General features: G+C 39.9%; 1 protein-coding gene across 1 annotated transcript in view; it reads left to right on the top strand.

Annotated features, from left to right (window-relative positions):
* Window positions 1–15712, top strand: part of LOC309704456 (shisa family member 6) — an 87219-nt gene that overhangs the window by 64271 nt on the left and 7236 nt on the right. The window contains exons 6-8 of the mRNA XM_082529614.1: window positions 10803–10865; window positions 11768–11788; window positions 14172–14300. Of these exons, the coding sequence (XP_082385740.1) occupies window positions 10803–10865; window positions 11768–11788; window positions 14172–14300 (213 nt within the window). The remainder of the gene's footprint in view (window positions 1–10802; window positions 10866–11767; window positions 11789–14171; window positions 14301–15712) is intronic.

The raw sequence follows: 15712 nt of genomic DNA, 5'->3' as shown, positions 1-15712 counted from the left end.
AATATGTAAATATGTAAATATATAGATATGTAAGAAAATTGTGTATGTTTCTGTTCTGTGTCCTGTGTACTGTTTGTTTGTATATGTGTCTTTTTGGCTGCTGTTACAACCAAATTTCCCCTTGTGGGACAATTAAAGGATTATTCTATTCTATTCTATAATTAATTAACTCTGTTTTCTGAGCAAAACCTCTAAAAACCCATTGCACACCACTAAACTGGTGACCATAAAGCAGCAGATAGCAGCTAAAGAATCAGATGGAGGGGACCAAAAACAGAGCTAAAAAAAGGGAGCTAGTGTTAACCTTAATAATGTTTTTTCTCTCTTTGGATATCTGAAAAGGCAGATGGCTCAACTTATCATCTTGCAGTACATAGTAAAGCACCTATTCCCAACCTTCATGCTGTAAACTGAAACCTTCTGCTGATCGACCAAACCTTTCACAACGACGATGAACAGACGGAACTGAGAATTTGTGATTTAAGGTCGACAGCGGTCTAAGAAGACCTCCCGGTCACCAGACTCCACCTCCTCCAGCTCAAACTTGATTAAAACAGTAGCCACATATTGAAGATGAGATTTAGGTGTTACTCTAGAAATTGTAACCCTGTAGCTGATTATAGCTGAATGATCTTGAAGCCTTAATCTTGAATTTATTTATAATTTGTTGTGTGATAAGTAGAATAGAGATGGGAGAGCCGATTATTAAAGAGCCTTGATTCCTTCAGATAGCCCACAAAATGCAAAGTACAGAGCGCATTCCCAGAATGGGAGCACAGCCTTGGCACAGAAAGAAATATTGTGCATAAACACAGCTTAGGTTTGTCCCTCCACACCTATGTGTTACTGCTTTTTGCCCTGCAGGGTCTGCAGGTATTTTCTTCTTTTTGTTAAAAAGTCACAAGGTCACAGGAGGAGAGGGGAAAACAACAGGCTGCGCCTCCTCTTGACTGGAAAAAGCATGTCAGGAGCACATGATGCATCCAAGAGCTGTGACACACAATCCCTAATCGATACTGGAGAAACAAAGATCCTCGGCCTCGCGGGCCCCTGGTGGGAAGCCATCATGTAATGCCAAGACAGTCGTCTCGGTTCTCCGGTCTGTTCTTTTCGGCAAAGAGGGAGAGCTCTTTGAAAACAGACCAACATCTGTCAGAACTGTGGGCACAACTGACAGACTGACAAACAACTAAAAACATACTAAATCACTGGAAACAGAGACTGCACTCGTCTGTTTTCAGAGTGTGGAAGTGCACATCAGAGACTAAACAAAGAGCATTCTTCAGCTGTTTGTTCAGAGCGATTTTCTAGTTCACTCTGAAGCTTGCGTGACGCCTGACTGCGCAGTCATCACTGATGAAAGTCTAAACTTGCACGAACTCCAATTAGCTGTAACTAAAATGAAATGCATTCCCAAATTGAAGGGAAAGACGTAAACATTTTATTTTAGTATTCCGTGAGCTCTCTGTTAAATGCCAACGAGCAGATGAGGCTGCCTCATAATTACAAAGTCATTAAAAGATCCCAGTTGCAATTTTCCAGTTTGTGGTGTCTTGACAAAACCTGCCCATTTCTCCTTCATTTCATCGTTTCATCAGTCTGCTTATCAACAGTTGCTCCGTGCCAAACGACCAATGTAATTACGGGAAAACACGGAGCGCAATTATGGAAAATAACTTACTGGATAATTTGTTTTTTGAATACTCTCCTGTCTTTCCTTTACATCAATGATTTCCTTTACATCTATAATGAGAATTAAAACGCTTTGCCAGTTTTTACTCATTTGCTTCTGTTCATGCAATGAGGCTTATTAAATTCAGCTTTTTGCTTGAGCTATAATCTGTCTTGGTTACACACAAAAAGTCTGTAAACATATTCTTTGGCATTAAAAAAATAAAATCAGCAAAAAGCAATGGGCCAAAAAGTTCAATCTAAAAATGGTAAAACAACAACTACTGAACTGAAGAGCTGCAACAAGCAGGAGGTTTGTTACTAATATAACTACAGTTTTTTTGTGAAAAATTGAAGTAGCAATCAGGTCTCGCCAATTAAAAGATTGACGGACCTTCTGAAAAGTGAAGGCAGTGCAGTGCAATTCCTTCCAATGGCCACCAGGGGGAAACAGCATAAGTCTGTGGGAAAGTTAGCATTTGTTTCACTTGCTTAAAATCCTCTGTTAACACTTTACTGGTCTCAGTCACAAGTTGAAGGATAAAGCAGGTTATGATTGACAGGTTGCAAGCCCATGAGTCTGCAGTGTGCTTCAGTCTCTCAGTCTACCATTCGTCGATCATTACACCTGGTTTAAAACAGCAAATAGAAAATCAGCTTGGGACTGTCACAGTGAGTCTGACAATGAAGGCTGTATTTTAACTAATACTGCATTAAAACAATCTTTCAGGAGCACAGAATATAGTTTCATCTGAACCAATGAGCACGTGTGTTTTACAAGTATGATCACAGAGTTCTGGGGTTTTCCTTTAATACTGAGCAGCTTGTCTATGTTCTCGCTTCCTCTCCTTCAGCCTGCCCAACTTTCCACAGACAGAAGACGCTAGAACAGGAATTCAGCGTTGCTCATTAATTACAGCTCTCATTAAATGTGGTCATTTAATGAGAGCTACTCTGAAATGAATGCAGAGATGTCGGCATTCTTGCTTCTGAGAGGACACTGCATTGATGCGAAGAAAAAGTTCTAATAAAAAGAAATCTTTTGGCAGAATCATTAACGATATGTGCACATTCTCGTTGTTTTTAATGAGGTCAGTGGCTGAGTGACGGTTCAGGTACTCATGTTCAGTTTATTGCTATGCCGACACGTCGAGCACACTTTTATGGAACATAAGACGTCGGTGACTTCACGATGTCGCTAATTTCGATTCGCCCAGTGTCAGCGCTGTGGGACTACCATCCAGCAAAGAAGGAGTTAGTATCATAGCTGTGGCGTCCAGAGTTTGGTGTCTATCCCCTGTGGGGAGTGAAAAGGTCAGTCTGCTTTCCAAATATCAAAAGCTGCACATATTATATATTTCTATTATAATCCATTACACATTGGATAGCTGACTTAAATTTGCTTAAATCTACTGTGAACCTTGTGAACCTTCATGGATCTTTTGCTAAAATGGATTTTCCTGGAACGTCTGCACTTTAAACACTCACACTAAAGGAGGACTTTTGTGTATTTCTGTAAAAGCATTGCACTTTTTGCTCCATTAAAGCTGGACATTCTGTTTCCAGTTCATCCCTAAAGTGTTGGATGGGGTGAAGGTCAGAGCTGTGTGTACACAAGTTGAGCTTCTCCACACTAAAGTGGGAAAAGCATTTGTTTACAGGGCTGGCTTTATTGAAACAGGAAGAACAGCTAACAAAAAGATCCCCCCCAAAAAACACTGGAGGATGTAGCAGAGATTTCTCTGCAGTGGAGGAAAGGATGCTCCTAAACCAAGAAAAACAGAGCCAAACTATAAGTGGATGGAAAGGCGTGTCGAAGGAGAAAGCTTTAGATAAACCTTTGGGGTGGGGAGACGGTTTGTGAATATGTTCTTCAGTAATCCGTTTCACTTCTGGCCAGTTGCAAGCCTGCTTTTGTTTTTTATAAATCTGTTTGTTCCAACTTCAGCTGCTTACTTGGATTCTTCAGGTTTCCTATCCTTTTTCAGCCTTCTGGTTCATGGAGTCCTCTATTTCACGGCAAGGATAACGGCAGCTTTGTGTGATGTGACTTCTGACATATCGAAGAAGACATCAGATAAATCTGTGCTTATCCTTGTTAGTAATTCACAGACTCCAAGAAGCCGTGCTCCCCGAAACACCATCGGTCAAGCTCGTGGCAGCGTGTGGGTAAGGCTCTGAGACTTGTGTGGATCGCGTTAATGTTAGACACCGGCGTTTAAATAAGCAAAATGAAGCAACTTTCCTTTTCACCACAGCACCATGTGAGATGGAAAAGCATGAAAGGATTGGTGAAAGGATTTCTTTCCTGTTTTTTTTTTTTTCAAATCCTGGTCTTTACAGGATGAGATGATTTCAGTCAGATGTGGTTTACTTGTAGAATGAAATAAGATGAAGTCATGTGCACAGAGAAATGCTATAATTACGCTGAGTGCAGAAAGTGAAAAATGACACTGAGAATTTTTAAATACCCGATACGCTGAGATGAGCAACAACCTTCCAAAACTCATCAAAGATGGGCTGCAGCCAATAAACGACTGAACGTTGCATGTCTTATCTAAAGTCATTCCCCTGAATGTTCATGAAGTCTAACTCTTTGTAACTTCATGTGTGTCCTCCAAGAAAATGTCTGATTAATAAGTAGCAAGTAATTTATTTTTTGGTGAAAGAAAGAAGGGGAAAAAGAATCGTTTGCACCACCAGCTGGTGTTGTGAAACCATAAAAGATGGATGTTGCTTCCGAGTCTAAAAAGTGAAGCTGGGAGTGCAGATTTAAAGCAGGGGGGCCTTAAGTCTGTGTTCTTTTAATAGCTGCCAGAGGGTGGAGCCTGTTCCTATAGAAATCTTGACCTATAAATGCTTTTGTGATATTATTATAGATGCAATCAGTCATTTTGGGTCATATCTAAAAGTAGATTACAGTCACTCCAAGAGTGTGTAAGGAGGATTTTTCAGGGCATGCGTCGGATTTACCCCTTTGTTCATACTGTCTATGCTTGGAAGGGACAACAGTTAAATAATAATGGGATAACACGTTCCTGTGCCATGGCCTAAAAATTAGCAGACGAAAGAAATATCGTCGAGTGAGATCACAGTTAATTATACAAGTGTAGTCCAAAGTCATACAGGATGTCCTTGTCATTGTTTTTTAAAAGGTTTGTTTGTTCTAGTAGATCGTGAGCTTTCTGACTCACATTTTCTCTTTTCTGATTCTGTGTTTTAATTTTTGTCTACATTTTTCAGAGTACAGTAGTTGTTTTAGTATCCTTGGTGTTTACCTGTCTACTCCCTCTTTCTATGTCTGTCCCCCTGTTTCAGTTAAATTGTCGTTTGTCTACTTTCTGGTTCATTTTAAAGGTTTACTTTCCTTCAGTGTAGTTTCACCTTGTTTCAGGTATGTGTTTATTTCCTGTTTTATTCTGATAGTCTGTTTTCATCTGTCTTGCTTTGCCCCTCCCCCTGTGGGCTTGTCTTGAGTAACTTCACCTGTGACACGCTCCCCACCAGTCTCCACTCAGCCCTGAGTATTAAATGGTCCTGATCATATGCTCTTCTTTGTTCTTGTCAGCTGTTTTTATCCCTCGTTTCTCTCAGTTTTCTAAGTTTAGGTCCTGCTTTTTTCTCCCCTTCCTAATTACTTTGCCCGCGATTGACTTTTTTTTAAAATTTCGTTTGTTTTTTCCATCTCTTTGGGTTACACAGTTTTTCCTTCCATTTCTGATGAGCCCCCTGGGGAAACTGTTAAGATATTCATTGTGTGTACTCATGGTGTACAGTGTGTTTAACTGCATTATGGTAACTGTTGTTTAACAGAGAGACAGTATTATAGTTGTCACCACAAGGAGGCACTGTTTCATTGGAAGGGCACGTATGCTGAGTCATCACGCCCCTGAGGGAAAAAAAGTATACAACAACAAAAAAAGCACCCATGAGGAAAAGTTTTGCCGCATGTTGATGTGGAATAAAGTTCCCAAAATATTAAGGACATTTTTGCCTCCGTCATTTTCCTTCGAGTTGATCGCTGTCGATGCTGCAATACTCAACAGAAACAAAAAACAGCACTTTACACAACAATTTTTTACCTGTATAACTTTTAAATATTTCTACCTTGTCAGTATTTTCCAACCTGCCTCAATTTCCTTAGTGTAGTGCAGTAGTGCATATATCTCCCATATATATCCCTGTATGTAAAATGTATGTAAAACTGTGCCTGTCTAAAACGTTGCTGTGCATAGAAGGCATTCAAACATGAATGACTAAAGTCATTTGTTTCAGGAAAGTAAAGCAATTACAAGTAAGTATAATCATAAAACATATCATAATCATATATATATATATATATATATATACACACACACCAGTGCCCAAGAACACCTTGTGCATCTCTCTACAAAGTCAAGGCAGTCCTGCCTTTGACAAAACAGCAGAGAACCAGCTGGCAATTTAAATGTAAGCTGTAGTGATAGTTGAGTCACAGTAGGGTTTTTAGGTTGACCAAAGTTGCTAATTAAAATGTGTCATTTCTTTAGTTCAGCTTTGACGAAGGTTGTAGAGGAAATCTGATAAATAGCATGTGCAGAATTATGTAATTGTCGTCAGTATAGCAGAGGTGTAAACATGACTGCTGAATTTAATATCCAAAGCATCTCATCTTGTCTGGTGTCACATTAAATTTTAGTTTTCAGTTTCTGTATACACGTTTTTCAGTTTATTTTGCTTTGATTTGGGAATTTATTCCATTTTTTTCCACCAACATTAACAAATAACACAAGTGGGCTCCCACAAGTAGTGCTCTATTCATCTGTTGCGTTATGTGGTTAGTCAAATTGCCTCACTTCACTTTTCCAGTTCAAAAAAGCGACATTAATTTATTATATATCATAAATTTGTAGTTGCCAAATACACAAAATGTCACTAAACTGCTTCTTCTTTTTTTTTTACAGATGTAGTTACTCTGTGTCAGATTGTAAAGTGTTAGTAATAATTCAATTTATCCATCATAGCTTCCCTTTACAGATACATGAGAGCTTAAAATCCTGAATGGCTCTAGAGAAACTCGTCTTCCTCTGTAAACTGGCCTCTCCATAACACATGCATATGTAGAAGGGCAAAATGAGGTGATCTGTCCCACCAAGTCCACATGGTACTTCACACTCTGCCAGCATAATGACATAGCATGGGCTGTCTCGGTAGCCAGCGTCTGTCCATCAGCTTCCCCCAGAGCGAGGCATTTAAAATGGATCTGGGTCACAGTGGGATCCCCTCTGTCCACCCGCTGGAACCTGGAAGCATTCAGTTCATTTGTGACAGATCTGCCTGAATTACTACAGCCAATCCATGTGACACACTTTACTGACAGTGAGAGCTGCTGCATTATGTATTAACACCTAGACGGTGTGTTCTTTTTCAGTACACGCTGATGCATTCAACATGCCACTATCTCTGTGTGAATGACAAAACTGACATTTGCTCCACTTTTTTGATTCCGTACTCGAGTGACTGCTGTTTAGCACTTTAATAACACTTTAATAACAGTACTCAGTATCAGTATTCTCTCATTCTACCTTTAGTCTGAGGCTCTTCTCTTGTTAAGGCTCATTAGTTCCAGTAAAGGGAAATTTTCATACAAGATCATTTTCAACTCTGGTGACAGTCGCAGTAAAAACCTGGGTACATAAAGAATCTTTTTATTTATTTTTACATTTTGGTTTAGAAGAACTCGACTGGTCGGCACAGTCTCAATCTGAATCTGAGCTTTACTAAAAGCATCGACTGTCAGCTGAGCTTTAACATTCAGTGGTTAAATAAGAGCAAATACGTGCAGTCTTTTCCAAAAGCCTGACGGCATTCAGCCCTGTGGCAGCTGGGATAGGCTCCAACCCTCCCATGACCCTGAATTGGATAAGCAGAAGAAAATGGATGGGTAGATGTATGGTTAGATAGACTAATGGCATTACCTTTGCAGATGGGTGAAGGCTATTAATTATACCCACATGTTTCAGTATATTTCAGTAGTGCATTAAACTGCCAGGTTTTGTATGTAAAACAGTGTTAAGCCTTATCTATGTAATGCATCTGTAGTGCATCTGTGCACTGCTGTTGCAGCAGACTGCATAGCCCTAAGAGTTTTGTTGTGTTGTCGTCCTGCTGGGTTTCAGGCTTTAGTGAAAGAGGACATCTTTTAAAAGGCTCGGCTTTGCATGACGCACTTGATGTTCTCTAGTGGGGGAGATTTTCTTCTTACTTTTAAAAACAAAATACTTTTTGCATCAAGTTACCTTCACTTCATTTGGTAATCCCCTGTAATTCTTAATATGTAGCAGGATTCTTTAGCTGTCAGTTTATTTGAAGGCACGGACTTTAAATTTCATATATTTGATGTGAAATGTCAGCTTGCTGACCAAACACATCTAAAGAAATAGAGACTCCAGCCTCATGAGTAACTGAGTTTGATGTGAATGAGCTCCATGCTCCATGTTGCCATGCATGGGACTAGATCTGATTTATTTTTTTTGTATGTATATATAATATTTAATATTTTTCTTTAGGTCTCCGATATGTGCTCAGTTTAGTACCAGAGGCACTGCACAATGCTGGTGATCCCATTCATATTTATATAAAGGCATCACACCCATGCATACTCTGAACCGGAGATTACCTCAAAGCGAAACCATCTTTGCCGGGTGATAAGCTTTTGAACCTTGGCTAAACATTTGTGGTGCATTTTAATGTGTGAAATTTATCTAGAGGTCTGTTTTTCTGCTCTGGGGAAAAAGCAGTTTCCCCAATTACTCAGATAGTAAAAGGTTATTTACTCGGTACAAAACCTCTGTTCATAGAAGGGTAATTTAACTGGGTTTTCTATAGCTGCTATAATTGGCCCCTTGATCAAACCTGTGTGACTGGAAAACAGAGTACAGCTGCAGGGAGGACGGACCGAAGACATGCTTTATAATGATGCAACGCACCTAGCCAAAATAGTCAAAACCGTTTAACTCTCAAAGCCTTTACATTCAAAAACTAACTGAATGTAAAAGAGACTCCACCAACTCCACATTAAGGATGTTAGCAAAAGTCAACATTTGTCTGAAATGTCACAAACTCCCACCGGCAAATCAGCGTCGGTGACCTACGGGCACCGATCTTTCACAAAGGCAGAACTCAAGCCACTGTCATCAGCTCAAAGCCTCTTAAAGAGCTCACACGCAGCTATCAGAGCTGTGCTTTTACTGCCTTATTGAATGATAGATGAACATATTTAAATGGAAATAAGCCACAACTGCATAACCATGAGTTGTATGTTGTTCAGGGGGGAAAAAAAGAAGATATAATTGAATAAAGGCAATATTTTCACTTATTGGAATTCCCATTGCTTCTCAGTGACAGAGGTCTCACAACATATTGCTTTGTTCTATAGCCAACAAAACAACACATTACAATATTAGCGCAACATCAAATGACACACCCGTCGCAAAGATGGATGACCGTGAGGTGCAGCCGCTTCCACGTACCCAGACAAAGTGACTATAATCAATCATCTTGGTAAAGCGCTGCTAAACAGTGGATTCTGTCAAATGGAAGAAACACTTACAGGCTCATAACTGAGCAGTGGCAGTTTACTGCTCACTCGAGACACTGAACAAATCAAAGCTTTCATGTCTGGGGATATAGCAAATACTGACTTGAGTGGATGGAAGGGCTGACTGATACTCTGCTGAAATAGAGAACAACATTTGTCACGTTATTATAGAAGAGCCAGTCGTGCCGAACTCATAAAGGTCAGTTTTTCACTACTTCAACACTGCGGCATAGATAATGCATAAAGTGTAGTGACTGTCAAGGCAAAGCAAGGTTATTTGTATTGCACAGCAGCTATGGATGGCCTGTATAACACGGGTGTATAATGTATTGAATAGGACCGATAGAAGAATCTGTTCTCAGATTCTGAGTCTTCGAAAAACCCCGAAAACAAAAATTGGATCCCTTGAGCCAGGAGATACGTTGACATTTTTCATAAGCTGTTGTCAAACAGGCATATTAACAGTATTATAACAGTAATCCGGTCGTTAAGTCTGACATCACTAGCCGTGTCTGGACCTAAACTCCGCTGCAGGTCCATATATCAAACGATCACTGTGGCATTACTGAGAGTTGAAAAACTGTCTAAAGTCTTTCATCTTTAATAAAATGATCAGCGTTCTGCTCTACCAGGTGTAACAATTGAGTTTAACATCCAGGCATCCATGAAAACGGAATTTATGACATTTAACGGAGTTAGAAGTTAGCAGGAAGTTAGCTCGCTAGCTTCTATCTAAATACAATATAGCATGTCCTGACTGCGGGGTTTTGGAAACAAATTAAAACGTACAGCTCTGTTATCACTTCCAGCATAAATGAAGACAGAAAACTAAACAGCAGTGACATTTGTAGGGTTACTGAAGTTTGGCTAGCTGGTATATAATGATGTGCTACGTGATCGCTAGCGACACAGCTATGTTAGCATAATATAAACAAGATAACTTTTTTTCCACTCAATAAAAGTTAACGTGAGTGTTCTCGGTGGTCAGGAACAAATGTAATCGCATGGCAGGATGCTGTAAAAGGACCAAACTTCAGCCAGGAGAACAACTGAGATAATCCATCCACAATACGAGGTTAGTTACATCCTAAGGTTTTAAAAACTGAGCTTAAATAAATGATTAGCGGTAATAAAAGCAGAGGGAGGTCAACAGTGATCACTGACTGTTTTAGGAGCCTTTTGAGATTAAATAGAAGAAAATACAAAACATTAAACATGTTAACAACACAAAAGCCATATTAAACGCAGACTACTTTAGGCCCGGAATTAGGATTCGTCACGTCATCACTTAACGACCGGATTAGATTCCAGTTATAACCATCTTATTTTTATTTGGGCTGTATACCTCATGTTTGCTGTGCTGCTGACTGGTTTAGTTTAACTTGATTTGTAATATGTTTTTGACTTGATTGTTATTACTTTTGAGTCGGGTCAGTTATTCTATATAATAATGCAGTCTGAATAAATCAAAAAGGGGCTTCTTTTTTATTACCTTTCTTTGTGTCTGCTGATGTTGACACACTTTTATTTGCTTTTGTTCTTCTCGTAACAGGAAACCACCACCATGACTACCAGCATAGCCACCTGGACCTGACCGCCCTGACACCTAAAATGGGTAAGAAACTGCTTGACTGCTGATGTGTAGTTACAGGCAGAGTCCAATTCACTGTGTAACCCTAGACTGAACGTGATATACTCTTTTTAGTTTAGCCTGATTTCATGGCAGTCATTGGCTTCATTTTCCAAAATGATATGCATTATTATCTCTAAGTGATAGAAAGCCGAGCAATTTCTGTGATAGACTATTTCCAATTTCAAAAACAAAAGTATGCCTTTCACAGGGAATTTAAAGTACGAGGAGCTGATAAAGAAATCCTCGGAGAAAATGAAAAGCAAAAAGTGTGATAATCAAAGGATCGCCTGTGCAGTTTGCTCGAGTTATTGAAAACCCAGTTACTCTCATAGCATCCCATCTATTTTTCTAAATGTGATTTTCTGTGAAAGGGGAGCAGCTCTTCACTGTGGAATTACTGAACGGTTCTGCATCTAAATGGCTGTGAAATGAAAGAGGCAACCTGGATTTTTAATTACTTACAAAAATCCCCTCTGTGATATTCTAAAACTGCAGAGGCCAGTGTTTTGTGTCACTGTTTCGGGTTAAAGTTATCGTCATTGAGTCATTAAACAAAGTTTTTTACCATTAACGGAGCGCTGCCATCCACATCCTGCCTGCGCTTGTCTGCCTCTTAAACAGGCCGGCTTTTCATGGGAAAATGGGTTTCGAAAGTGCTTTCAGAACCAAATAAAACTCTTCAAACAGCACTTTTGAAGTCTATTTAGCTTCTGATGAGGATCATAGCTGCAATGCATAATTCAAGAGTTGCTGGTTTGGACGTTTTTGTTAACCCTTGGCAGCATTCCTGCAATATTGTTTTTGACCAAGGGCGACCTCTAGTTTGAAACATACTGTGCACATTGATTGTTATTGATCCTTTCTTTCTCACTTGGATTTGTTAGCCCACAGACAAATGAGATACGGTAAGTAATACACATACACATGGTGTTTATGTGTATCTTTTCATCAGTTTTTCTTTAACATAATTCATGTATAGTAGCAACTGAATTCTTTTCCTGCACACTGAGGGTCATTATTCTCCTTTTCTTTCCTTTTGTTCAAGCGCTTGTGTATATTTTGCAGTTGCAAAACTTCACATTGCTGCATTACAATCCATGACCTTTAGTCCAACCTTAAAAATCTTTTCTACACACATTTTTTTTCTTTCCTCTTCCTTCACTCAACCTACCCCACAAACCCCCACACACACTTTCTGATTCTGTGAATGTCTCCCCTCTACACCATATTTTCCTTGGTGTTGTGTGTCCCTATCCTCCTTGCTGCAGTAGTCGCCCGGTCCTATTTTTAAATCCAGCACCCGCGTCCCTGCCTGAATCCCAGCCCTTTCCGCCCACCGCGCCTCCTGACCCGTGACTGGGCGTCCTAAATTCTGAAGCCACAGGAGCTCTGTGCAGTGCAGGGAGCTGTAATGGTGTTATACATATCACAGATATCCCCAAATGAACTGTTAAAGGCGTGCAAAATGATCTGTCGTTTGAGCTGCTTAGATGCAGTTGAGTGACGCAGTTTCCCGCTGACTCAGAACTGCAAAGAAGACAAATTAGTCATTTCATTGAAGCTGCAACTTCAGTAAATAATATCCTTGAAATGCCTTGACGCAAAATCCTCAGCAAGCCTTAGCAAGCAAAGCGCTCTTTGTTAAGCATAGTCCTTTCTAAAATACAGCCCATTCTGACTTTTTAATTTTTAGTTCAGTTCAGTCTAACATGTTATCTCTTCTTTTTAAAGTTCTGAGTATGTTTCTGTCCAGCAAAGAATTAAAATTACATCTTCCAAACTGGGATCCCAGTCTGAGAGGTTCTTAGTGCCAGAAGTAGCCATGTTTAGACAAAAGGCTGAAGTGTAAACTATCAACCAGTCCCAGCAAGCTTGGTTCACATTGTGCATCCATAGATTGTACTGATGCAACCAACAGATACACTATATGGTCAAAAGTACTGAGCTACCTTTACATTACCTACAGAAGCTGCTCGGCAATGGAAACCTATACCATGAAGCTCCCAGTGCACACTTTTTGTGCTGATGTTAATCCCAGAGGAGTTTTGGAAGTCTGGAATTACTGGTGAATTTCATGCACCATGTGCCTCAGCACTGGTTGGGATGCTGTGATTTCTAAATGTTTCCATTTTGCAAAAATACAGTTTACAGTTGACTGTGGAATATCTAGTAGGAAGGAAATTCTGTTGCAAGAGTGGCATCCTATGAGAATACCATGCTCGAATTCACTGAGTTCTTTAGAGCACAACATTCTTTCACAAATATTTGGAAAGGCAGAGTGCATGCCTTGATATATGCATACTTGATTTTTTTCCACCAGTGGCAGCGGGACTTTTGTCCATAAAGTAGTTAAGGCTGACGCACTGGTAGCTGTTGGTCAACAAATGTTGAAATGAAAAACAAGGATTTGTAAAGTTTTTTTGCAGAACTGTTCATCTTGAAAATGAAATATGTGTAGAGATGTTTGCCTGGCCATGCCAGATTCCAAAAAGCAGGACATCACAAGCTGAAATGATGCCGAAATTCACCGCTCAGTTGTGGCTATTTTTAACAAGCACCACAGTTCAGAAGAAAAATGACAGTGATCATTTGGAGCGAGCCCCAAGTTTTTGGCATTTCTGAGAAAACTCATGCAACTATCTTAAGGATACATACACATATGCCCAAAATAAACTATCCAAATGTCACAAAAGAAAAGATGTTCTCATCTGAATGGAGCCATGTACCAGGCTTAAATATAAAAGGGTGAGAGCGACTTTGAAAACAAAGGGGAAAAAACCAAGAAAAAGTTGCAGACGGTCGCAAGGAATAGGCGAAAACTTTCGACATGGTTCAGAAGAAAGATACAAAAACCACTTGAACCACATCATTTCATGAGTGGATGGAGGAGGAACAAGGAGCATATGGAGGATAAGAACAGAAATAACTGGCCTTTTCTGTTAGTTCTGACTTTAAAACAGCCCAAATCTGACCAGCATGCACATAAGATATGGTGGGTGTAGTTACAGTGGTTACCCCAGTTACCCGTGCCCACATTCACATTTTTAATACTCTAACTTGCTGTTCAGTGTCTCAGTTATTTATTAATTTTATTACCAAAAGTTGAAAAAATGTGTAAAACAGTCCCTAAATGCTCTGTAGTCCTGCTCAATCTTTCTCAACACACATTTCCCACTGCATCACTTTCCTTTCTTTTTCCCTCAAGTAAAGACTCCCAGTGTAGAGCCCATCCTTTTGACTGACTGTGTGCTGACTGCAGTGCACCACTTCCTCCCCTGTCCCCTGTAGAGCGACCCCAGCGGATGAACAACATCCTGACCTCAGCCACGGAAGCCTACGACCTGTCCCTGTCCAGATCCTTCCAGAACCTGAGCCATCTGCTGCCTTCCTACGAGCTGGCCCTCAAGTCTGACTTAAGTAAATACTTTCCACAGATCTAGCAAGTGGTCCTTCAGTCGTCCTCCATCACTGTGTCATACCTGATACGCTGCAAAAACACAGGCGATGACATCACCCTCATGTCGGGCCTGTGCATTAGAGGTTTTACTCGATTCACCGCGCCGGGCCCGATGAAACATCTCAATGTCCATTACAGAGACATGCATCATGATAACTACCTCCAGATGTTTGTTAGCTCATCATACAGATAGTACTCTCACTTTTCACCTTTTTAGGGAAATAAACTTTTTAAAATGCATGACAGCACGCTCAGAGGCTCCACACTCATTCCCATCCACTCATCTATCGGCTCATAGACTGACATCTAATTGGCGTGTAATTTAGTTCCATCTGTGGCCCATGTCATGTTGCTAATGTCTCTTAATGACATATTAAGAACCATTTTTTTTTTCAGCTGAATGGCTTCTATACAACAACTGGATGGCACTTTAATGTCTCGCCAATACTACAGTTCATTATCCTCATGGTGACATTTTCAGTTTGATGATAACGTGGATGCTGCTGCTTTAACCTCCTCACTGGTGCATTGTCCACTGGTTCGTAGAATGGTTTCATGTGATGAGTCAAGTTTTTCTTCATTTATTTAACTTTCATTAAAGCCACAAGTTTCCTGAGGTATGCTCCATCTGTGTGGAAGGTCTTTCCTAAATGACAGTAAATTACATTTACCTTTATTGCACAGTAAGATGGGACATGAGGCATGAACAAGAAAACAAATAGGAAATCTCGACTATTTATGAATTAAACATTTTTTAATGCGATCTTTAAATTAAGCTGTTTATTTAATGTTATGTTTATCTTGTGAATTAATTCAGTCCAAGGTCATTAAACTGCAGCTTTGCTAATTTCTAGGCTGGGCACGTGGATTGTTAGGGTCCATTGAGTTGACGTATTTAGTGAGATTTTATAATCAAATATTGATTGCATATAGCCTTATTCATGCTTGACGTTTCTGGGGCATGTTTCCATGTAGCCAAAATTAATCAAACTCAACAACTGCATTAAAAGTACCTCCACACATTTGCATCAACATAAAGTATGAATGTTTTTCTATTGCATTAAAAAGAATACACATGCATCTTCCATACAAAATACAGGCATCCGGTGTAATGATAAGGAGGTTTTTGTTCCAGCTGCATATACCTATTCCCTACCAAACACCAAGCAATCACTTTCCAATCTGTCGGGGAAGACACATTTTTCCTTACTCACTGAGTCACTGGCAGATCTTTAGGTCTGTGTGTCCTTGGCTTTGCAGACAATTTCACAGCAACCGCCTATAACCTCCAGCAACTGCTTTTTCTCTAGCAACTGGTGGTTGCCAGGCAGTTGCCAACCAGTATCTAGGCCTGTGTGAGTGGGGCATTAAA

This window comes from Aulonocara stuartgranti (genome assembly GCF_965226115.1).
Source record: "Aulonocara stuartgranti genome assembly, chromosome: 4".
NCBI classification, from domain to species: Eukaryota; Metazoa; Chordata; class Actinopteri; order Cichliformes; family Cichlidae; genus Aulonocara; species Aulonocara stuartgranti.
This window is presented reverse-complemented; position numbering and strand designations above follow the sequence as displayed.